Raw genomic sequence first — 22,711 nt, 5'->3', positions numbered from 1 at the left:
GTGATTTGTTTTTGACATCTCCAGGTCAGTTGCAAGAATTTTTTACGTCGCTTAGTTGTGTGCGACGGTTATTTCGGCGTGAAGGAATACTGTGGGCATTTTTAAAATGCTGTCCTCTTTGAAAATCTAAATTCTTTTATAATTTAATTGGTCAATAAAGCAATGCAAGCTAACATAAAGTCTATCAATAAGCAATAACAAGAATAAGCAACATCTATTTGGTCTGTGGTCGTGCGTACGCGGGTGAAAAGTGAAATTAGTTATTGTGTGCGTGCTTCCCTCAGAAACGAAAGAAACTTAGCCGCGGGCGGGGGAGGGCCTTGCTAAACAAACACGAAACTGGCTCAAAACGACAAGCTAACCTTCTTCCTTAAGAACATGGAGGAAGAGGAGGAGGAAGTGACAGACCTGAAGCTGCAACTGTTCCACAATACAGTAAGGGAGCACATTGTAAGTAATCACTGCCATCACTATTGTGACGTCACATTGCATCAGCACCACCACCCCTAAAAGTACCACACAAATTAATGCAGCTGCCTCCGCCTTGTTATTGTTGCAGCTGTAACTGTAAACTGGTACAGCAGCGTGAGCGTCGCGAATGTTGCCTCAAATTTTAGTTGATCAGTTAAGCGTATTATAAACAAATCAGTCGAATAATCGCTGTTTACATGTGTATGTGAGGTTGTTTATGGTTCTTATCAGCGAATCGCTTCGCGATTTACGAACTAAGCTATGGCTAACATGTAGAAATGTGCGATAGCAGCTGCCGCTGTCACTTGGTTTCAATTTGGTTTTAAATCAACTAATTTCCTGTTAGAAAAGCTACTTTAAAGGGGGCGTGTAACTTAACTGTACTTAAAAAATTGAACATTAAAAAAATTTACATATAAAAACGAACAGTAATAATACCCTGCCAGCAACAGGTGAAAGTGCTTCAGTATATTAATAAACATTTGGACTTGTAATGCAATATATAAACACCAATGTGTATTGTTAAGTATGTATCCACGTGTGTATAGGTAGCATTTCGCTCAACAAGAAATACAGCAAGAAAAAACAAAACATTTTGGTATTTGTTCAAAAATGTTGCACTTGCTAACAGTTTCAAGTGCACGGCAAGCGGTCACGATTCGTGCCCAATCTGTATGACCAAGTGTGACAGTCGTGCGCCGCAGCTGTGGCATTTTGTTTAAACAATACCCATCGCGGCGTTCAAATCAGGAATATAATTTGGTATTTTCATCGGGGCATGACACAGTCAACACAACTTGTTTGTGTCTGCCCGTGCAATGCGAAATGGCGGTGTTGTTTAGGCAGCTAAAAATAAGTAACTAAACAATTCTTTGCTTAAGTTATACAATTGTATAACCTGTTCACAGACGCTCATTTAGTGTCAAAATTGACCCAGGAAACGAACAACCTGTAGCCGTTGGGGAACTGTTCTTTGGTTGTCGCATGCATTACCGAAAATTGAATAATGCCAGGCTGTATGTAGGTCAATAATTAGAGTACGTGTGTCGCATTCACAATGCTTTCCCGTTCAATGCGCCCATAAATTATGCAGGAACCCTCGACCAAATTAAATAATATCAAAATGTTTTCGAACGCTCGACAGCGCAATACACTGTTTGTAGTGTGATATTAGCTCAAAGCTGAGACCATACCGAAATTGCATATAAGACTGTAACTGAGAAAAATGGGAAGTATACAAAGCTAGTCGAATTGTCATCATAAAGACAGGCAGCTTGACATTAAACAAAACCAATATACGCTTTATGACCCTGTTGACAGTATATTAAAAAATAAGAGCCAATACCAACAATTCAAAGTACACACACATATACCTTAGATTTCAAATTCAAAAAGTATACTATTCTCTTCTTAATTTTTTGTTTTAAGTAAATACATTAATTGTATCATTTCGATTCCTTCTGCATGGATAATCTTACTTCGATACAGCAGCAGTTATGAATCGGTTCTTGACACTAAAGTGCCTCAGAATGTTGTGTTCTTTCACAGTGATCACTTCTTCCATCCGGATACACCTTTATGGAAGAATACAATATGTGGGTCATAGTCTGTACTGAATAATGCAAAGTAGTTGCACGGATTTTTGTCCGGCACTGTATGCGAGTAACTCCGAGCCATGTTCAATTATTGTAGCTTTTACTTTGACAATAAAGCTTTACGTACATTTTGTAAAAATGGAAACACGCTGCCTTAATCGCAGTCAATAATCAAACAAACCGCCCCGTCACTTAAAAAATGGTTTCGTTCAAATATAAATAATAGCTTTTTTTGCCATTTTCAAAACATCTTTCACTTAATGCAAGTGCACGAAACGTATTTGTGGATCCACTGGCTCGACCATTCACCGGCAATGTAGTTTCACAACAAGATACTGCCTATGTAGGCAGCATTTATGATTGTCGCTGCCCCGCGGTAGACGCTTGCTGCCCTCCTTGGCCGCAATGTGCAGCGCTATTTATAGCCAAGATATGCGACGCATTGCATGTTGGCGTTTTGGGCGTTTTTCATCTCGAGTTCACGTCATGTCATTGACTCGCTGCTTATGGGAAATGCATTTCGGGTAACAACTAGTTTGCACAGAACTTGTCGAATCTGTCAGCGCTCACAGCATCACTTCGTTCTGGTGAGAGTAGTATTTAGCGCCGACTTTCCTGCAAACTTATAACTTTTGTATTCTTCTTTAAGCCTCATGTTTTCTTCTTTTTAGTTAATTTTATTATAAGTTAATATAATTTCCAATTTAAGGTAACCTGAAAGCTGTTAGCATTGTGTAATAAATCAATTTCACATGTGTTTTTATTGTATCCGGACACAACTGTGCGAATCTGTTCTTTCTGGAGTCAAATGTATTCGTATCGCATTCATTCACTATTCGTGCCAGACTGAGGCTTGGCACTACATCGGTCTTATCTCTCACATTTCTATGTGGACTGTGGGCCACGCGTTCCAAGTTCGTCAGCTTTAAGAAACGTCACGTCAGTCGGGATTTCATTATAATCACAATGGGTTTAAAAATAAACTACCCGCAGTTTTGATAAGCTTAACAATAATGAGAGCGGGACTGAGGTAGAGAGAGTTATACCATAAAGAGATAATTCGCAATATTTATTTTGGCACGAATAAATACAATGCCGCCAAGCATAGTGGCTATTAACACTAATTGGATTCTTTTAATCAAATCAATCAAACTCAATCAACGTTGTTGCTCCCAATAAGCCAATAATTCAATTGGAAGTTTTCATACTTCATCCATATATACATATGTATATATACAAGGCGTATACGTAATTTCATAGTTTATGTAGTTGTGATAATTATATTCAGACATCAGAAATCGTAAAAACAGACAAAAAGCTGGGAAAATGCGCCTGGGCAAAAAGAACAAACACCCATGCGAGACATGTATATATATTGTTTAGTTTTGATGATATTCTTTCTGTTGTTGTTTGTTTTTTGTCTTCAGAACATGAACAAGTCTTTTATTAATTATACATGTATATGTACAAGTTTTGTTTTGTATTTTTCGCAGCGCAAAAAGCAATGACGTGTGCTTTAAACGCCAGGCATCTGTTTTTCCCATTTTTTTATTTTTTATTTATATTTGTTATCTATGGGTATAGGAATACTTTTAAGTAATTTTAAATTGGCGTCTGCAAATGATTTTAATGACTTCGTCGACAATAGGTTCAAACAAACTGATACGGCTTCTCTAATCAAATCTGATAGAAGATACTCAGCAAATAAATAATATATATATTTACTTATGCATAGGCACATACCATATTCCAAGGTGTGTCCCAAAAGTACCGGGAATTATACAAATTCGTTTTCTCTATAAGTTTAAATAACACAATCTATATGTTAAACATGGTATCATTCTATCTAATATAGACATTTACGTTATCAGAATAATGTGTATAAGTAGTTACATGCAGCTTTCCGTATTTATAGATTTACACTTATTAAGATGTACGTAATTAACGTAAGTAACGGAAGGTTCACGAAATAAACTTTACTAAAAAAAATCAAAACTGCTTAAATTACATAGTAATTGTTATTATTATATACCAATTCCTACAGCAATGTACATAGTTCTCATGCTTAACTGAAACTCTTTATGGCACCGACATTTAATTGACTTTAATGTCTACAATGATTCGAATCCTTATCAATGGATATTTCGTGTTCTCGTCGTTTGCTGATAAGAAATGTTCCAAAATACAAACTCTTGACCTTTGCCCACAACTTTTACTGAGGTACAAGTTGGTATTAGTTATTAATCATCAGCTGTTTGTTTATATTGAAAAACTGTTTAAATAATCTCTATATATAAAACTGTTTGTCCCGACTGACTGACTGATTGACGCACTGCCCAAACCGTAACAGTAATTGTCACTAGTTACCATTTGTAATGAAGGTGCACGTTAAGACGGGGGTCGGGAAATCCCACCCGCATGTGTGGAAAAATCGAGAAAAACCTTTGTATGAAACTTTTTTGTTTACCATCATACTCATTTTCAAAGATATTTTTGGTTCAAATTCATTTGAGGGATATTTCACACTTTATCAAAAATCAAAATCAAAACTTCCTCAAACGCAAATCAAGATTTTTGGGGTTAAGTTTTAAGTTTTGTCCGATTTGCATCAAACTTATTTTCAAAGCTCTACGTCCGATCGGTTTTAAACTCATTTTCAAAGATTTTTGAGAGAATTTATTTAATACGTGCCACGGGCAAGGCCGGTGGTACCCGCTAGCATTTAAATAAATATATATAATATTTATTTGTTGGCTGGCTCGAGGTCCGTGTTTGTTAAAACAAACAATGAAAACAATGATTGTAACAATCTCCACGTCAAAAAGCGCAGACGTGTAAAATAATTGCCCTGAAGACGGTTTGCCGATGTGCAACCGAAATATATCGGAAGCAAATTAAATAAAATTGTTTTCATTGTTTGTTTTAACAAACACGGACCTCGAGCCAGCCAACAAATAAATATTGAAATATGGAAAGGTCGCCAGAGCCATCAATATAAATATATATATATATATATATATATAAATACTTAAAGCCATGGGACATTCCCAATTACGTAAACTTAAGAACCCGTATAACGATAAAATCAGATTGTGTATGCATCTGTTCGTCTAAACAGCTGCCATTCGACTGGAAACATGGAATGTAACTAAGTAAGAGGCTCTAGTTAGGAGCTCCCGACTAGGAAATATCCTGAACCCACTTCTACGAACAGCTCGCGCTACGCGTTCGTACGCGTTCGTTTTTAGCAATAATAAAAACAATTTTAAAAAAAAAAGAGCTCGCTCTATAGGACTCGAACTCGTAACAGACCATACTACTTGCAACCGCCTCTACTTAACAGCCACACTAACAGTTTAGTCTTAATGAGAAAAAGCAGGATTAAAATAGCAGCACATAATACAATACAATCGCAATTGCTGCAATGAATAGAATTCAAAGAAGACGCGCATGAATGTGTGTGTACATGTATACGGAAATTCTTGCGGTTTGCGTTTACTGCCACTGACACGTGGGCTGCCAATATACATATATATAACCAGGCGTTTTCTTAATTACTCCTGTGTTTCTTAACCGATCTTGATGAAATTTTTAACAGTAGATATTATTATATTATATAGAATTTTTGTATATTATCAAAAAGTCAATTACATTAAAATAGTGGCTTAAATTGGTATAAATTGGTTTATTTAGTTGATTTATAGCTATGTAGTTCTAGCGGAGAGGTAACGATAGCTAAAAAATTAAAGATACTCGATATATATATATGTATATATACTCTTCTAGAAGCTACATCTCAAGTTGTATGACTCTAGCTCTTAAAACTTACGAGCATTACTCGAAAAACAGGATTTCGATTTCGATATTTATCGATTATTTGGAAAAGGGGCACATTATCGATTATCGGTAACAAACTCGTACTGCACGGGCACTAGGAGGACATACATACGGACGGACAGGCAGACGAACATGGATAGATCGACTCCGCTATTGATGTTGATCAAGAACGTATATACTTTATGTCGGAGATGCTTCCTCCTTCCTGTTTCATATATTTTCACAAATACATTATACCCGTTTTACCCATTTGTAAGGTGTTCAGGGTATAAAAATGCCTTAGAAAATAACAAAATATTACTGAATGATTTACAGACCACAGCACAAATAATGTTGAACTTCCTGAGTACAACGTACACACGACTTAATAGTCCATTAAGTTACGCATTATTTACAGCGTAGCTACGAGGCATTTCTATCATTGCGTAAATTAGCTGATAACTACTTATCTATGTCAATCTATTTCGGGATAATTTTACTAAATATTTTTTCGTTTTCCTTTCTTATTATGGTCTCATTATTGTTTTTGTTACCCTTAAAGAGTGTATTATAATTCTGTCATGTAATGCGTAACGCATCGAAGGAGACATTTTTGATTTCTTAAATAATAATAATAACCTAGCCTCGCCCGTGGCACGTATTAACATAAATTTTCTCGAAAAGCTTTGAAAATGATTTGGAAATTGATCGGACGGTAAATAAATAACTTTTATACAAACGTTTTTCGCTAATTAACCCCTGTTTTGGGTGAAATTTCACAAATGGCTGAAACACGTATTCATCAAGTTTTTATGTTGAGCTTTGAAAATAAGTTAGAAGAAAATCGGACAAAACGTAAATCTTGGCCAAGAAATCTTTGAATTGCACTTTCCACCGAGAAAGCTTTGATTTTGCCAAAAAAAAAAATGATTTTTTATAAAGATTCATGGAAATGAGTTTGGGGGTGAAACGTCACCCACCAAATCTTTTACCCCGAGTTCCACCAAGGTGGAATGCATTTTTCGAAAAGTGTGAAACACCCCTCAAATGAATTTAAACAAAGATCTTTGAAAATGAGTTTGACGCCGATCGGATGGTAAGCAAAAAAGTTTCATAACGTGCACCGTCTTAACGTGCACCTTCATTACAAAAGGTAACTACAGTGACAAGTTCAACTTCCCAGCTCTTGCGGTTTGGGCAGTGCGTCAATCAGTCATTCAGACAAATAGAGATAAAGTGAATATATATTCTAGATCAGCAATTGGACAAAAAATGTTCTTGTTTGAAAAACTTTTTTGTTTATCAAAAATATTGACTAACCTCGCCATTTATTAGTCATACCATGATCCTCACATGCATGCAAAAGGTTATCAACATCGGGCAACTATATCGTAAAACTGACTTAGGAATGATCGGTCGAAAATTATGTTATTGTAAGAAAACTTTTTTATCAAGATATCTTGTCCAAGCCTATGCTTCCTACCAAATCTTATCAAAATTGTACTATTATATTATATAGCTCTATAGGAGGGATCGATCGGAAAATCTGTTTTTGATAGGAAAAATACTGTTATCCAAGATATTTTCACCAAACTCGGCATTTATAAGCTTTACTATTTTCACATATTTGCCAAGCCGTTTGGGCAAATGTATACAAGGGTATTAAATCTTGATTTGGTCTGGTATTGCTTATAATGCCTTGATTTTAACATGTAAAATGCGCTTTTCTTTTGAAACGTTTCACTTTTTAAGAACATTCGACACTATAGTATACACAAATATATTAATATACGTAGATTGCATAAAAGGCCTTGAAACGAGCATATGCGTATGTATATGTGTATATTTTTAATTATGATAACAATCTGAAAAGTGTCAAATATAAATACAACTGTGCAAATAAAAAGCAAAGAAAAAAAATGCATATATATACAAAATAAAGGAAAATACAAATATTGATTCTCAATGCTTAGAACCAAAATCGACAACTAACATTACGTTTCTCCCTTGCAGATATTCTTGTTGCTCATCATTCTACTATACTTTAGCTCGTATGTGGTCGTCTCGCGTTTCCGTCGTCGCGATCGCGACGATCTCTACTCAAATGACGAGGACGAGGTGCTGGTCTATCGGATAAGGTAACGTATTGTTGTTTATGCATATGGACAGGTGGGCAGAGGAAGGCGAGTCAACAACCTCTAGCGCTATTACAAAGTCATCCACATGCATCGACATGCCAATGACCAATGATCCACTCTTTACAGCTTTTGGCTCTGCACCTTCACATTGGCAGTCGCCGAGGGCGCTGCCATGCTGCTGCCCGTGTCCATAGCGAGTAACGAGGTGCTGCTGCTGTATCCCAACAGCTATTACGTCAAATGGTTGAACAGCTCTCTAATACAAGGTGAATAAAAAATAAAAAATAAACATAACTTTATATCAACTATTCACTTTCGGTTATCATTGCAGGGCTGTGGAATCATGTGTTCCTCTTCTCCAATCTATCGCTGTTCATCTTTTTACCCTTTGTTTATCTTTTTTCCGAATCGACCGGCTTCGTAGGCCACAAGAAGGGCATCCTGGCGCGAGTCTACGAGACCTTTACAGTATTTATATTGATGGCTATCATTGTACTAGTTCTGACTGCCGTGCTCAGCGCAGTGTTTGGCATTGAAAAGTTCCAGTTCTTTTGGTTTCTAAGTGAGTACGGAAGAGAGGAAGCGGTTCCACCCGATCGCACCCAGAACAACCACCTATTATAGATGGCATCTAAATCTATTGCTAATTTCCGCTGTTTACGCTTCACAGATTTGGGCAGTGTTCACCTGCCGTTCCTTTATTCATGTGTCTCATTTCTAGGCGTAATGCTAATGCTGAGTAAGTGCAATACATTCAACTATATATGCTTTACATTTTCTCGTTAATCTGACCGATGAATTTATCAATGTAGGTCAACTGCTGTGGATTATGAAGGCGCGCTTGGGCAATACTCTCCTCAAAGTTTTCGACATCATTTTGGTGCTTATAGGCAGTGGCTTTGTACAGCCAGGCGCGGAGATTTGTCTCCTGCAACTTGTCCAATACATATTGGCAGTCGTCAATTGCACGCTTGTAATTGCGCAGTCTGCAAACCACAAGATTTTGTTAAAAACTAAGATTGTGGCTTATGGGTTATTGGAACACCCACCTGATATAGCATAAGGCGCGATTATTGTAGGTGATGGCGCTATTCTTAACGCGCTCTATTGCCTTGTTGTAGTGTAAAATAGCCTTCTCATAGTTGCCCTTGCGAAATGCCTCGTTTCCTTGACTAAGGATTATACTTACACTTAGGACTTATTTTTTAATCAAATACTTGCCTGCGCTGCAGCTCCGCCTCGTATTCACGTTTGGCACGCGCCTGTGCACGTTCATTGGCATCCCGTTCGACCTCCTTCATAAAGCTCTGCTGGTCCGCAGTCTGTGCCCTTGCCTGCTCCTCGCGCTTATTGATTACAGTGCGATCCTCACGCACAGTCAAACGCACTTTGTCCACGTCGATGTTTTCAAAGTCCTCAGCAGTTTTCGCTTTTGGCTCCTCATTGGCATCGGTCTCGGGTTCACCTTTTAATATGTTGTCGATTTTTTTCAGAGTCGACTCAAAATCGGCAAAATCGTCATTGTGTTCCTTTTCCATTTCGGCTATGCTATATAATGTATAAGGAATAAAATATTTCGTTTCGTCATGCGTTTGCCGGCTGTAATTTTAGTTTGTTTGTTTGGAAGCCTTGGAAACCGACTACACTAAGTTTACTTTTTTTCATGCCTACTTTGTTTTATAGTTTGTACGCCTTATGGATTTGTGCGACTATTTGGCGTTGTTAACCAGGTGCTGGTTAGGCCCATGCTGCTGCGAGACGTGAACGAGGAGTTCAGTGCCTTCTATATGGAGGAGGCGAGCGTTAAGCGCAAGCTGGCCCACATTGACCTTCACAATGTAAGCATATCGGATGCCAAACGCGGCAGTCGCTTTACAAATGGCAACGGGCGTACACACAGCTATCTGCCACAGCCGCTGCTGCAACATTCGCTGGCGCATTTGTACCAACGCAAATCGCTTGTCGGGAATGTCGATGAGCAACACCATCTACTAAATGAAAGACTGAAAGAGCTATACAGTGAGCGCAAGGAGTTAGACAAGCTGCGCAAGTCGAGCACTTTTCAACGCACCTTCGTCTATCCGCTCGCCATGCTGCTGTTACTGTTTTGTACGGCCGTAACCATACTGCTGGTCGTGCAAAACACACTGGAGCTGCTCATAGGTATTAAGGCGCTGCCGCTGAGCACAAGGGTAGGTCATCTATATTATGATTAAACACTAATTTAAATATATGTATTTCCAGCAATTTACGCTTGGCATTTCATCGCTATCGAAGCTTGGACCTGTTGGCGCCGCCATGGAAGTGTGTCTTATATTTTATCTAGGCGCCACCTCGGTGGTGGGTTTTTACAGCATGCCCTTCATGAACAACGTGAGGCCTAAACGGCGACAGACTTCCCTGCCTCAGCTGATGTTAAACTGTGGCTTCATGCTGGTTTTGTCCTCTGCACTGCCACTGCTAAGCAGGATCATAGGTACAACAAGGCGACTTGATACTAATCGTGCGTTTGCTAATCTGTGTCGGTTGTCTTTTCCAGGAATTACCAACTTCGATCTGCTAGGTGACTTCGGAGCCATCGAGTGGCTCGGTAATTTCCAGATTGTCCTGCTGTACAATCTCGTATTTGGCACAACGACAGCGCTATGTTTGGCCAATAAGTTTACGGCGACGGTGCGACGCGAGCTTCGTGCACGGTTAGTGGAGAACTATGTACTCTTTACTAACTACATGAGCTTTATCAACTGATATTTAAGACAGCGACGCGACAAAGCCTTGCCTTGTCAGCGCCAACGTTACGCTGACCAGCTGCTCAGGCGCTTTGTTGAGTCGCCCTTTACTAGTCTAACTAGTTTATATGCCAAGTACTACGATCTTAGTCGTAAGAGTAGTCGCAATACCACCGCTAGTCGTCAGGCAAACAAGATGGACTGCTAAGAGAGGAATGTGGAGGTGCAGCTTCCGACATGAATATAAACTACTTTATACAGAACTGATATTGATATTTAAATGTTGCGCTGTTTATTGTTGTGCTTAATTGTTGTAGTTAATAGTGACATTAAGTGTACGCACAGCATTTTAACTGCATTTCCGGTTTGTACGTGTAGACACCCCCACACCCACACGCAAATGGAAGCTGCAGTACGTTCTAAGATTTACATTTGTGAAAATCTAAGAAATTTATTTTGTATACAAACGTTGTGTGCAACATAAACTGCTGTCAACAGATTAGGTTTAGGCTAAATTGTAGGTGTTTTTAAAATTTTATTAGTCTGAGTATATAGTCAATGTCGATGTGTTTAGTCGATATCTATTTCATGCATATTTTTACAATAATTTTCGTATTTGTACTAATCTAAAGCAATAATTTTAAAGCATGCGTCTCATTGTCATTCTTCTTCATAAACAAAATAATTTATTTTTATATATGTATACATATGTATTTCAACAATAATGTTCCTTAAATGGCGCACACGCTAAGGCGCTTTTCATCATTTTTATTGCCCACTAAAAACAATAAAACAACTAACGTACATATACATATGCATCTAAAAGTTATGTGATATAATAAAAATAAAAATCGTTTAAATTTAAATTAATACAGCTTCTTTCATTTCGCATACACCGCTTTTAGCCATTATTAGTTTCTGTGATGCAGAACTGACTCCTCTGACTTCTTTTATTTACAGTTTGACGGCACTTTTTTTGCTGGCTTAGCGTGTGTTCAAGGCTTGGTCCAGATTGCTTTATATATTAAAAAAAACTGTGATCTTAAAATAAATAGAATTTATTTATATTAACACGTATTCAAAAAATTCTTTTGGAAGGTTAGAAGCCGAGAGCAGAAAGCTTACGACTTTGCAAAAAATCCTTGGCTCGCATATTCCACAGAGGAAGCTTGAATTTTGCGAAAAGTATGAAAAACTTCTCAACAGAATTTTCAGAAAAATATCCTTGGATTTTAATTTGAACCCGAAACTTTCCCACCAAATCTTTGAGCTGCATTTGTACCAAGGAGGGATGAATTTTCGGAATGCAAACTAAGATCTTTGAAAATGAGTTTGAGGCTGATCGGATGCTACACAAAAAAGTTTTTTTTAACTTTGGGGTGGAATTTCCGTAAACCCCGCATAGCGTACAAATTTCAATTTCCAAACTCTTACACTTTTAGCTGGGCGCTAATCTCCATTCAGTCAGTCAGTCAATTATTCTGTTAGTCAGTTTAATATATAGAGATAATAAGATAATAAATTCGTCAACAAGGGTATAAAAGATGGCATACCCCAGAATTTTTAATGGCGTGAGTGTTATCGATGTATCACTCGTGTGCAAAACTAAAATGCGATAGCTTGCTTTCGATATACCCATAGTTTGCACATCGCTAATTTTTGTATTGGCGTCGTTGTAAAATTATATTTTTATTAATAAATTGCCCATAAAATATCTGCAAAAATATGTTAAGCCGCAAGCGTCGCGCAAGTTCAATATCGAGCCGACAAGATGAAGATCCCCTTCTGCTTGATGACTCGACGCCGGAGCAATCGCCGGTCCAGCAGACACAATCGGCGCGCAAAAAGCGGCGCTTGGATCCAACGGAGCTCTGCCAACAGCTGTACGACTCCATACGTAACATTAAGAAAGAAGATGGATCTATGCTGTGCGATACATTCATAAGGGCTCCTAAGCGCCGCCAAGAGCCCTCCTACTATGACGTGGTGGTGAATCCCATCGATTTGCTGAAAGTACAACAAAAGTTGAAAACAGATTCCTATGACGATTTGTACGATATGATGAACGACCTGGAATTGTTAATAAGTAATGCAAAGGCGTTCTATAAACCCGACTCGGCCGAGTTTCAGGACGCCGTTGCTTTGTGGCAGCATATACAGACTCAGCGTCAGCGCATCCTGGAAGCTAATGGCTTCGCGGAGGAGGAGCCACGTGCAAAGCGTGCGCCTCGCAATGCGCGTCGGCTGACGAGCAGCACTGAACCAGGTGGTGGGGACCTTGACGACGATTGCAATCAGTACGAAGAACTCTTTGCATCTATCATGACGGCCACGGATCCGATAGGTGACAGAGCTATGCATCGCATGTTTCAACTTCTGCCGTCTAAGAAGATTTATCCTGACTACTATGATGTTATAGAGCATCCAATTGACTTACGGCTGATTGCCACTAAGATACAAATGAACGCGTACTCGTCGCTGGTGGAAATGGAGCGTGATCTACTGCAGATGACAAAAAATGCTTGCCTTTTCAATGAGCCTGGATCGCAAATATACAAGGATGCCAAGGCTCTAAAGCGAATCTTTACGCAGCGACGTCTAGAGCTAGAGACCGGCAAGGGCAAGCCAGTCCGACGCCTGAAGAATTTGTCTAGTGCAGCTATAGCAGGTGGGTTGAGTTACGGAAAGTTACATTGAGGGGTGCCTTTTATTTAAGAGAAACCATAATCTTACCTACATTTTAGCACTCAAAGAGGAAGTGGATAGCTCGGACGATGAGGAGACCAGCAAAAAAGGCGAGGGACCCATGTGGGCGTTATTTGATCATTTGTATAATGCTCCTGGCACCTCAGAGCATCCGGGAGTCACTGGTCCGCCGCTGGGAAACTCTTTGTGGAAGCTGCCTGTGCGTCGCTTTCATCCTGAATACTTTGAGCTTATCAAACGTCCCATTTCAATGAGTCAAATTCACACTAAGCTAAAAAAGGGCGATTATGCGAACATAAGTGATCTTACTGGGGATCTCTATTTGATGCTGGACAATGCTAAAAAAGCGTTTCCAATCACGCATCGCACGCACAAAGATGCACTGAAAATGCTGAAACTCATGAATGCCAAACTAGTAGAGGAATCGCTGGAGGAAACCAGTGATATGGATGAGGACGAAATAGACGAAACTTTCACAGCGAGCGTGCAGCCAGAGAAGCGCAAGCCGGGCAGGCCACGAGTCAATTCAAATTCTAGTACGGCGCACACGTCCACCAACTCAAATTCACCCAAAACGAATCGCATTGCTATCAATGCGACCATCAAGAAGAAAATTCTCACTATACAAAAATACCTGGTGGACTTTACGGTAGGCAACCGTAGGCCCATTGAGATGTTCATGGAAAAGCCACCGCGCAAGGTATATCCAGACTACTATGATATAATACAGAATCCCATTGACATGAATACCATTGAGCACAATATTCGTGCCGACCGGTATGCCACCGTAGAGGACGTCGTTGCCGACTATCGGCTCATGTTTTCCAATTGTCGACAATATAACGAGGAGGGTTCCAACATTTACGAGGACGCCAATTCGCTAGAACGCGCCCTGAACGAAAAACTTAAAGAATTTCCTGGTCTGGTGGAGGTCAAGAGGCCTCTGCAAAAATACAACAAGCTGGGGCGCAAGCCAAAGGCAGCGCTGCTAGCTGATCGTGATCGTCTCTGGCAGTTCTATGAAACGCTGCGAGACTATCAGGAACCGAAGGGCAAGCGCCAATTGTCGCTAATCTTTACCAAGCTGCCATCAAAAAGCGACTATCCGGAATATTATGACATAATCAAGGATCCCATGGATATGGAGCGCATTGCACAGAAACTAAAGCAGGCCGCCTACGAAAGTGTAGACGAGCTAGCCGCTGATTTTCTGCTCATGCTTGAAAATGCCTGCAAATATAATGAGCCCGACTCGCAAATATACAAGGACGCTTTGGTGTTGCAACAGTTGACGCTGCAATTAAAGCAGCAGCTGCGCACTGAACGTGATGCACTGCCCGATGTCTCGTTGGCTGTTCAGGAACTGTTCTTAACGCTCTTTTCTTCGGTTTACAATCATCAAGACGAAGAGGGACGCTGCTATTCGGACTCACTGGCTGAGTTGCCCGAGTATGACGACTTGGGCGAGGGCGCGAAAATTCGCGGTATATCCCTGGATCTGGTCAAGCGGCGTCTAGATAAAGGAGCCTATAAACGTTTGGATGTCTACCAGGAGGACATATTTTCCTGTATGGAGCGAGCGCGAAAATTGTCCCGCACCGACTCGGACATCTTCCAGGACTCCATCGAACTACAAACATATTTTATACGAAAGCGAGATGAACTATGCAAGGACACACTGAGTTCGCCGGCGCTTGGATTTACGCTAGACAAATTGCTTTCAGACGTGGAGGTCACGCGGTTGCAGAAGGTGGCCCAAGAGGAACAGGACCAGGAACAAGACAAGGATGACTTCAATGCAAGTACTAAAGGGGAAAGCATGACAATCAACCAGCAGGTGTACTCGCCTGGCGACTATGTGTATGTTCAGATGCCAGAGAACAAGATTCCCAGTATTGCCTGTATTGAAAGGTTGTGGACTACGCCGAATAATGAAAAGCTAATGCAAGCCTCGATCTTTCTACGTCCGCACGAGACCTATCACGTTACTACGCGAAAGTTTCTCGAAAAGGAGGTTTTCAAGAGCAGCATCTCACAAACCATTTCCATGGATAAGGTACTGGGCATGTGCTACGTCATGCATATAAGGGACTACATTAAGCTGCGGCCCGATGGGCTGCCTGAAAAAGATGTGTTTGTCTGTGAATCTCGATACAACCTGCAAGGACGTTGTTTCAAGAAGCTTAAGAATTGGCCAACTTCGCGCGAGAGTAACAACAGCTCGGTAAGATTTGTGCCGCGCGAGACGCCATTGGAACTGAAGCGTGTCATGTCCGTCTTCAAGGAGCGCATCGAAAAGCACAAAGGCGAGCTAGAGGAGCTTAAGCTGCAGGAAGCGCTGGTCGAAAAGGAAAAACCCAATGTAACCTGCGACGCACCACCAAATGCCCAGGACAACAGTGTATACTATCAGCAGTATAACACCATTTGTAGCGGGGTCATCAAGACCGGTGATTTTGTCTATGTGGCCACGCAAAGTGGAAAGCAATCCGTTGCCCAAGTCCAGCAGATCTGGGAGTTAAATGGTAAATCGTATTTTAAGGGACCGTGGTTGCTGTCACCTAGCGAGACAACGCCAGCATTAGGCAAACAATTTTATCGCCAGGAGTTGCTACTAAGCACTGTTGAGGATATGAGTCCCGTCATCGGTATCGTGGGTCGCTGTGCTGTGCTGGAGTACGCAGAGTTTATCAGCTCCCGACCCACGGAAATCGCTGAGAGTGATGTGTACATTTGCGAGTCTGTCTACGATGAAGTTAAGAAAGCATTGCGCAATCTGGTAGTCGGCAATTTGCGCAAGTTCCAGCATAGTGCTGAGGTCACCGAAGATGAGATATTTTATTTCAAATCGCCCATTAAACCAGCTAAGGATGTTAAGAACGATTTGAACGAGTTGTCCATGCTAGAAGATTCTATGGATGGTGATACGCCATCGCTAAGCTCGGATATAGTCGCAATATCGTCGCCAGCGCCGTCCGTCAACTCTACGCCGCTTACCTCTAAGACAAAAACGAAATCGACCAAGAAGAGCCTCACCGGATACATATTGTACTCTAGCGATGTGCGAAAGGGTAAGTGCTAATTGAATTCCGTTCAAATTGAGTTAGTATGACTTGTACCTTTATAAAATAATTTCTTGTCATCTGCAGGTATAAGTCAGAGCAATCCGGATGCCACATTTGGTGACATTTCTCGCTTAGTGGGCAATGAGTGGAAGAGTCTGCCCTCTAGCGTCAAGCAAAGCTGGGAGGATCGCGCCAACAAGCTGAACGAAGAGGCCGCTGCCTTGCGTCGTGAGATTGACGATAACCAAAATTGTGGAAGTCCACTGCCGCAAAGCGCTACTGGCGGCCAGGACTCAGGTCCGGCACTGACCTTTGAATGTCTGTGGGACAAGTGTGACTATCAATTCGAAGAAATGGCCGACTGCACTGAACATTGTCTTTCCGATGCCACTGGACACATTCAGCGCCATCCTCAGGCAGGCGTCGAGATGGAGTACGTGTGTCTGTGGCGCAATTGTCCGCGCATACGCAAGTCTGTCCAAGCATTTCCCAATGTGTTGCGGCTCATTAAACATGTGCGCGAGGTGCATCTGAGCAAGTGTGGCAAACCATTAGGGATCACGGAGCGCAGCAAAAACTTTGTGCCACGCAAGCAGAAACTAATACCGCAGTTAGGGGCCAGTGTACCAATCGCATCCAACAACGCGCTCTCACCTCGAGCTCCACTTAACACGGAGGCTGCGCAGCAACAGCAACAACTGCAGCTTCAGCAACAGCAGCAGCATCAACAACAGCAAATGCAGACTATTGTTACGGGGCCGCCTCTGGAGCCTATGTTTGTAACTGTACCACCCCGTTCCAACCGTGTCATCCACTCCGAGGCTTATATTAAGTACATTGAAAGCCTGCAGACGGGAAGCCATTTAAGCGTCAGTGTCTGCAACAACAATTGGCGTCGATCACTTACCCACTTGAATCCTACCCAGGTGGGAAAGACGCATTTGCCTGAGCACTGGCTGGGTCCCAATGTACGTGACCAAGAAAATGTGGTGCAGGCGCTATGCCATTTACGGAACTTCATGTTGGACGATGTGCTGAAAATACAGCGCAGCTGCAATTAAATCTGATTCTAGTTTGAAAATCACAATTTTATCTGTATGTGAAAAGAAGTTAAATAAGATAACTATACACAAATACCATTTAAAGTCATGATCATTGCAATACGAAAAAAAATCCATCGATGTCCCTATGCGAAATGTTAACAAGTAAGAGGTTCTAGTCGGGAGCTCCCGGCTAGAGGATACCCTGAACCCTCTTATTCTTATATACACATCAAATGCAGCTCGCGCTACGTTTGCTTTAGTACCAGCAAAAAAAAAAAATAGTTTCCTCTGCAGGGTTCGAACTTGTAACTGACCGCGCTACTTTCCGCCTCCTCTTCTCAACAGCCACACCAATAAATGAGCCTTGACGAGAAAAATACCAAGTGAAATAGCAGCACAGAAAAAAATACAATCGCAACTGTAATGCTGTTGATAGAATTCAAAGAAGACGCGCATGAATGTGTGTGTGTACATGTATACAGAAATTCTTGGAATTTGCGCAGCAGCTATGCTGCTAACACGTGCGCCCATAACTTGATGAAATTTTCGACAGTACATCTTATTGTAGAATAGAATAAAGAATATTTGTGTATTCTCAAAAATGCAATTGCATACAAATCGTGGCTTAAATTGATGGGCAATACAATTTGGATAACTAACTTGATTTATAGCTTTGAGGTGGTAGCGGGGAGGTGGCGATAGGTATAAAATGAAAGATACTTGATATATATATACTATTCTAGAAGCTGCATGTCAAGTTTGGTGACTCTAGCTAATATTATTTGCCGAAATTGCTCAAAAAACAAGATTTCGATATCGATTTTTATCGATTACTTGGAAACGGGGCAAGTTATTGAATATCGATCTGCGCGGGCATTAGGAGCTCCTACAGCTAAAATTTCAAGTCTCTAGCTCTTATAGGTTCTGATATCCTTGCGTTCATACATACGGACAGACGGACGGACGGACAGACAGACAGACGGACATGGCTAGATCGACTCGGCTATTGATGCTGATCAAGAATATATATACTTTATGGGGTCGGAGATGCTTCCTTCTGCATGTTACATACATTTGCACAAATACAATATACCCTGATTACCCATTTTTAATAGGTTCAGGGTATAAAAAAAAACCTTCAACATTTTCTGATCTGTTGAAAAGTAATGAGTCCCTATAACGTCTGGTTTTGGGAAATTCCACATGTATGTGTGTTTAAGTTGCAAATAACGTTTGTATGAAACTTTTTTATTTACCATCCGATCGGCCTCAAACTCATTTTCAAAGATCTTTATTCAAATTCATTTGACTGATGTTTCACACTTTTCGAAAAATGCATCCCTCCTTGGTAGAAATGGGGGTCAAAGATTTGGTGAGTGACGTTTTGTGTTCAAATTTATTTCCAAAGATCTATATGAAAAATCTTTTGAGACGCTTTTCAAACTGTTCGCAGAATCCAAGCTTCCTCGGTGAAAAATGCGATTCAAAGATTATTTTGGCTAAGTTTTAAGTTGTGTCCGATTTGCCTCAAACTCATTTTTAAAGCTCTACATAAGAACTTTATAAATAAGTGTTTCAGTTGTCAGTTGTATGAAATTTTTTTGCTTACCATCCGATCAGCTTTAAAATCATTTTTAAAAATGTTTGTGAAAATTTATGTGATACGTTCTTGGGTTGCAAATGCGGGTCAAAGGTTTGATAAACGAAAGCTTACTCTTCAACGACAAGATTATCACCGCAAGACTAACATGGGCGGAAACCGTTGATTCCAACACTTTGGGTTTTATTCGATGCACCTAAAACATATGTGTATATGCATAGCATTTTTTTGGAAAAATAAAATAAGTTCTTCACGAAAAACTGTTTTGATCTAAAAGTAAATTTTTATTACATTTTATTTATTTACATTCTGTCTTAAGACAAAAGTAAAATTTAGTTAGTCATAATTAAAAATAACACGAATAGTAAGTTTCCAATGATACCTATTATTATATTTTACTTATTTTGTATGTTAGGTTGAAGTTGTACTTATTTAATTTATCTATCTGGGATATCGAGAATGTGCACTCTTTTAGGTCTGTTAGGTTTATGGCTAGGTTATTTTCACGGTTGTGAAGTCTATCAATTTTTTTTTTACTTATTTTATCTATTTCATCTTTTACATAAGGAGTTTGTAGATCTTTTTGTGTGCATGGTAGAACTGGCTGAAGAATTTCAATATTTGAGCAGCTAGCTAGCAGTACCGCACAGTTGTAACGCATATGTCCACACAGGCTTCAGTATGGCTTTATAGAGGCCAACTTTTATTCCTAACGAACATATCTTCTACATCGGACTCTTTCATTTAATCTTCGATAAGAACAATATGATGTCAATTGGTTTTTCGTTTGACAACGTAATTGGAAAGATATGAGTACTTATAACCTTAGTTTGGATGCTGACTTTAAGATAGATCTTATTAGTTGGTTTAAAATAAACACATACGTATTTTAAGAATTTCATATTCCCTATACACATATGTATATACTTGCCAACCAAATTTAAAAACGTTGGAACACTGGCAACATTTTTTTTTTTGTTATTTCGCATTATATCCATTTTATTTAAGATCTGTCATGCGTTGACAATTATTTTATTTTACAAGGGTAGTTAACAGGGTGTGTTTTATTTGTAGTAAGTAATTTCCTATTGTGAATTATTGCGAAGTTTAATTAGTGGTTGAGTTGGTGAGTGGTGTGAGGCGGGTATGATTAGATTAAGTAATTTGGTCCATTGCAAGATCCAGCGGGTGCACTCTCTTGAGTCTTCTGGTGGTGTTGCTGTTGTCCAGCAGGCCAACTGCTTTGTTGTTGTTGTTGCTGCTGCTTTTGGCGATCTCATCACTGACCCATGAGATCTTGAGAACACTGTGTATGGAAGCATTGTTATGGTAAATATGTGCATTGCAAACGATGCGCAGTGCCTGGTTTTGAAATATCTGAATCAATCTTAGGTTGCTTCGGCTTGGATTTGCGGCAATAAGCCAGTAATAGGACTTTAGCTTGTCCTCGATTGTTTTCTTTTCTTTAAAACGTTTTTGGTATCGTCTCTTTTGGTATTACAGCTCCGCCTAGGTAGTCTGGTAGGGAGTTACCAGGCCTGAGAGAGAAAGTGGTGGCAGTGGACTTGTCGTTGTTCACCATGATGTTCCAATTGCTCTGCCATTCGTTGAGTGTGTCCAATGGGCCTTGCATGACTTGAGAAGCCTCTTCACGTGCATATCTATTACATCGGACTATTTTATTATATCTTTTATAAGAGCAATAAAATTTCAATTTGTTTTTCGATCGAGAACGCTATATGATTGGAAATATATGAGTAATTATATCCTTAGTTTGGATGCTGATTTTAAGATAGGTGTTATTAGTTGGTTTAATGTAGACAATATTATAATAATTTCACATTCCCTATCCATATATGTACTTGCCAACAAAATTTAAAAACGTTTGAGCTCTGGCAACATGCATAGATAAGTTGGCAGGCCTGGTCATAATTTGCAGAGAGTGGTCACACTGAATAAACTACAGCTGAGTTTGTTTATTTTGCTTGTTGTGTGCGGAAAATTGAAAAATGTCAAGCGAGGAAAAGAAAAAAAGAGGGAAAAATTTTACGGCAGAGGAGGAACAAGTTCTCATGGAGCTGCTCGAAGAAAGGAAGAATATTCTGGAGAATAAAAAGTCCGACGCAGCTACCTGGAAACAGAAAGAGCAGGCCTGGGAAGAAATGGCAGACACCTTTTACACCAGAACAGGCATTCGGCGCGAATGGAAGGCATTAAGAGACAAGTTTATAAACATGAAAAGGCGGTCCAAGGTTGAACTGGGTGAGGACAAGACCCACAGTTTTCGCATGGGTACAGGAAAGTTTATTGCCTTGATGGGGGATTCAACAGCAGGCTTGAGTAACCAATTCGACAGCGATGCCTGTAAGTATTTTAATTTAGCAATCGCTTGATACTAACACACAAATCTAAAATCTCCTTGCAGCCAATGTGCCCAATGACATAAACTTCGAGGGGGAAGATGACATGTTTGCAAGTTCCACAGATACGCATGATGTAAGCACCTATTATTATATGCATGCAGGTGGACAGTGATATATTTACCTTTAAAGGTCGCCAATATTTCTGCACACAAGGAAGTCATGGCAAACACAAGTGCCGACTGGCCCAGTTGGAACCCAAGAACCCTGCGCAGCTTGGATGAGGAAAAGATTAAATTGGTGTTGCTTCAGCAAGATTTTTATAAAGGCGAAAATTTGCGAGCGCAAGAAAAACATGACCACGAAATGCTTAAAGAGAAAATTAAGCTGGATCAGGAAGTACAAGAGGGAAAACTGCGAATTGAAATGATGGAATTGGAAATTCTGGAGAAACGAGCAAGGCTAGATTTAAAATGTGAGTAGAACGTTGTTTGACCAACTGTAAGCAACAATTTAATTCGACTTGTATTGCAGAGGAGGCATTTCATCTCGTTTCTTGCGCTGTAAAAAATGATTTGATTATCAATTTTTAAGTAATAAAGAAAACAAAACTGCTTCGGGATGCCGAAGACTTAGTACCCTTGCAGATATATAAACAGAGCTGTTGCTATCACAACACGGTGCTAAATAGCGTTTAAAACAATGTGTAACATCCTGCCGAAGTTTTGACGAAAGCTGCTTTTATCTTACAGTGCTTCATTTTTTTATATTATTCGTTTTCTAAAAACAGCCTGATCTTTTTTATTACAACGATTTGTTATAGTGACGTGTTTTGGCCGGATCCAAAAAAAATGTACATATCTTTAAGACTCGCAGACGAAAATGAGTACAGACTGACTTGACTATATCCACTCATCTGGTCGTCGTTATTGAAAAAAGTTTATGGGTTTAAATTATTAACCATTATTGGGCTATATATAAATATATTTAGTCAAATGCAAGGGTATAATAACTAGGCCGAATTAAGTGTATGGATAAGCTAAATAAATTTCGAAATAATTTAGTATCAACGATGACTATCTGACTCATTATTTTATGAGAGTAATAGGGAGTCCGCTAATATATTAGGTCAACCTGATGGTAATTTTCATTAAAAGAAGAAGAAGCTGGTGATCTGATCTCAATGTT

At 39.8% G+C, this 22,711-nt stretch overlaps 3 protein-coding genes across 5 annotated transcripts; all 3 read left to right on the top strand.

Annotated features, from left to right (window-relative positions):
- The first annotated feature begins 23 nt into the window (after positions 1–23).
- Positions 24–11,820, top strand: lili (LMBR1-like protein). 3 transcript variants are annotated; one of them, XM_064698506.1, is made up of 9 exons: positions 32–450; positions 7,896–8,020; positions 8,147–8,286; positions 8,352–8,582; positions 8,691–8,759; positions 9,704–10,212; positions 10,265–10,496; positions 10,560–10,716; positions 11,710–11,820. In XM_064698506.1, the coding sequence occupies exons 1-9, from the start codon at positions 379–381 to the stop codon at positions 11,735–11,737; spliced, it is 1,563 nt and encodes a 520-aa protein (XP_064554576.1). In that variant the 5' UTR covers positions 32–378; the 3' UTR covers positions 11,738–11,820. The 3 variants fall into 3 exon arrangements, with proteins under 3 accessions (XP_064554652.1, XP_064554576.1, XP_064554502.1); XM_064698432.1 differs by lacking the exon at positions 11,710–11,820 and having other exon boundaries at positions 10,560–11,044; XM_064698582.1 differs by lacking the exons at positions 9,704–10,212; positions 10,265–10,496; positions 10,560–10,716; positions 11,710–11,820 and adding an exon at positions 8,833–9,655 and having other exon boundaries at positions 24–450.
- A 584-nt stretch (positions 11,821–12,404) lies between these two features.
- polybromo (protein) lies at positions 12,405–17,665 on the top strand. The gene is made up of 3 exons (XM_064698269.1): positions 12,405–13,417; positions 13,494–16,526; positions 16,605–17,665. Exons 1-3 carry the CDS (start codon positions 12,475–12,477, stop codon positions 17,579–17,581), a joined length of 4,953 nt encoding a protein of 1,650 aa, XP_064554339.1. The 5' UTR covers positions 12,405–12,474; the 3' UTR covers positions 17,582–17,665.
- Positions 17,666–21,124: 3,459 nt separating this feature from the next.
- Positions 21,125–22,597, top strand: LOC135439116 (myb/SANT-like DNA-binding domain-containing protein 4). Its single transcript, XM_064697781.1, has 4 exons — positions 21,125–21,527; positions 21,589–21,659; positions 21,716–21,998; positions 22,058–22,597. Coding segments are annotated over exons 1-4 (711 nt in total). The 5' UTR covers positions 21,125–21,172; the 3' UTR covers positions 22,060–22,597.
- Positions 22,598–22,711: the final 114 nt, after the last annotated feature.

Source organism: Drosophila montana, unplaced genomic scaffold (assembly GCF_035044405.1).
Source record: "Drosophila montana isolate Dmon_TW-CO22-7 unplaced genomic scaffold, ASM3504440v1 contig_1083_1, whole genome shotgun sequence".
Taxonomy (NCBI): Eukaryota; Metazoa; Arthropoda; class Insecta; order Diptera; family Drosophilidae; genus Drosophila; species Drosophila montana.
Note: the sequence above shows the minus strand (reverse complement) of the source record. Positions and strands in the feature narration are given on the sequence as shown.

What these genes read in the sequence shown, in the direction of transcription:
- polybromo (XM_064698269.1), top strand. Translation starts at nt 12,475, where the DNA reads ATGTTAAGCCGCAAGCGTCGCGCAAGTTCAATATCGAGCCGACAAGAT. An exon ending in GTCTAGTGCAGCTATAGCAG is followed by an intron (nt 13,418 to 13,493) that starts GTGGGTTGAGTT and finishes CCTACATTTTAG; the next exon opens with CACTCAAAGAGGAAGTGGAT. An exon ending in CTCTAGCGATGTGCGAAAGG is followed by an intron (nt 16,527 to 16,604) that starts GTAAGTGCTAAT and finishes TGTCATCTGCAG; the next exon opens with GTATAAGTCAGAGCAATCCG.
- lili (XM_064698432.1), top strand. Translation starts at nt 379, where the DNA reads ATGGAGGAAGAGGAGGAGGAAGTGACAGACCTGAAGCTGCAACTGTTC. An exon ending in ATACAGTAAGGGAGCACATT is followed by an intron (nt 451 to 7,895) that starts GTAAGTAATCAC and finishes TCTCCCTTGCAG; the next exon opens with ATATTCTTGTTGCTCATCAT. An exon ending in GAACAGCTCTCTAATACAAG is followed by an intron (nt 8,287 to 8,351) that starts GTGAATAAAAAA and finishes TTATCATTGCAG; the next exon opens with GGCTGTGGAATCATGTGTTC.
- LOC135439116 (XM_064697781.1), top strand. Translation starts at nt 21,173, where the DNA reads ATGTCAAGCGAGGAAAAGAAAAAAAGAGGGAAAAATTTTACGGCAGAG. An exon ending in CCAATTCGACAGCGATGCCT is followed by an intron (nt 21,528 to 21,588) that starts GTAAGTATTTTA and finishes ATCTCCTTGCAG; the next exon opens with CCAATGTGCCCAATGACATA. An exon ending in GTTCCACAGATACGCATGAT is followed by an intron (nt 21,660 to 21,715) that starts GTAAGCACCTAT and finishes TTACCTTTAAAG; the next exon opens with GTCGCCAATATTTCTGCACA.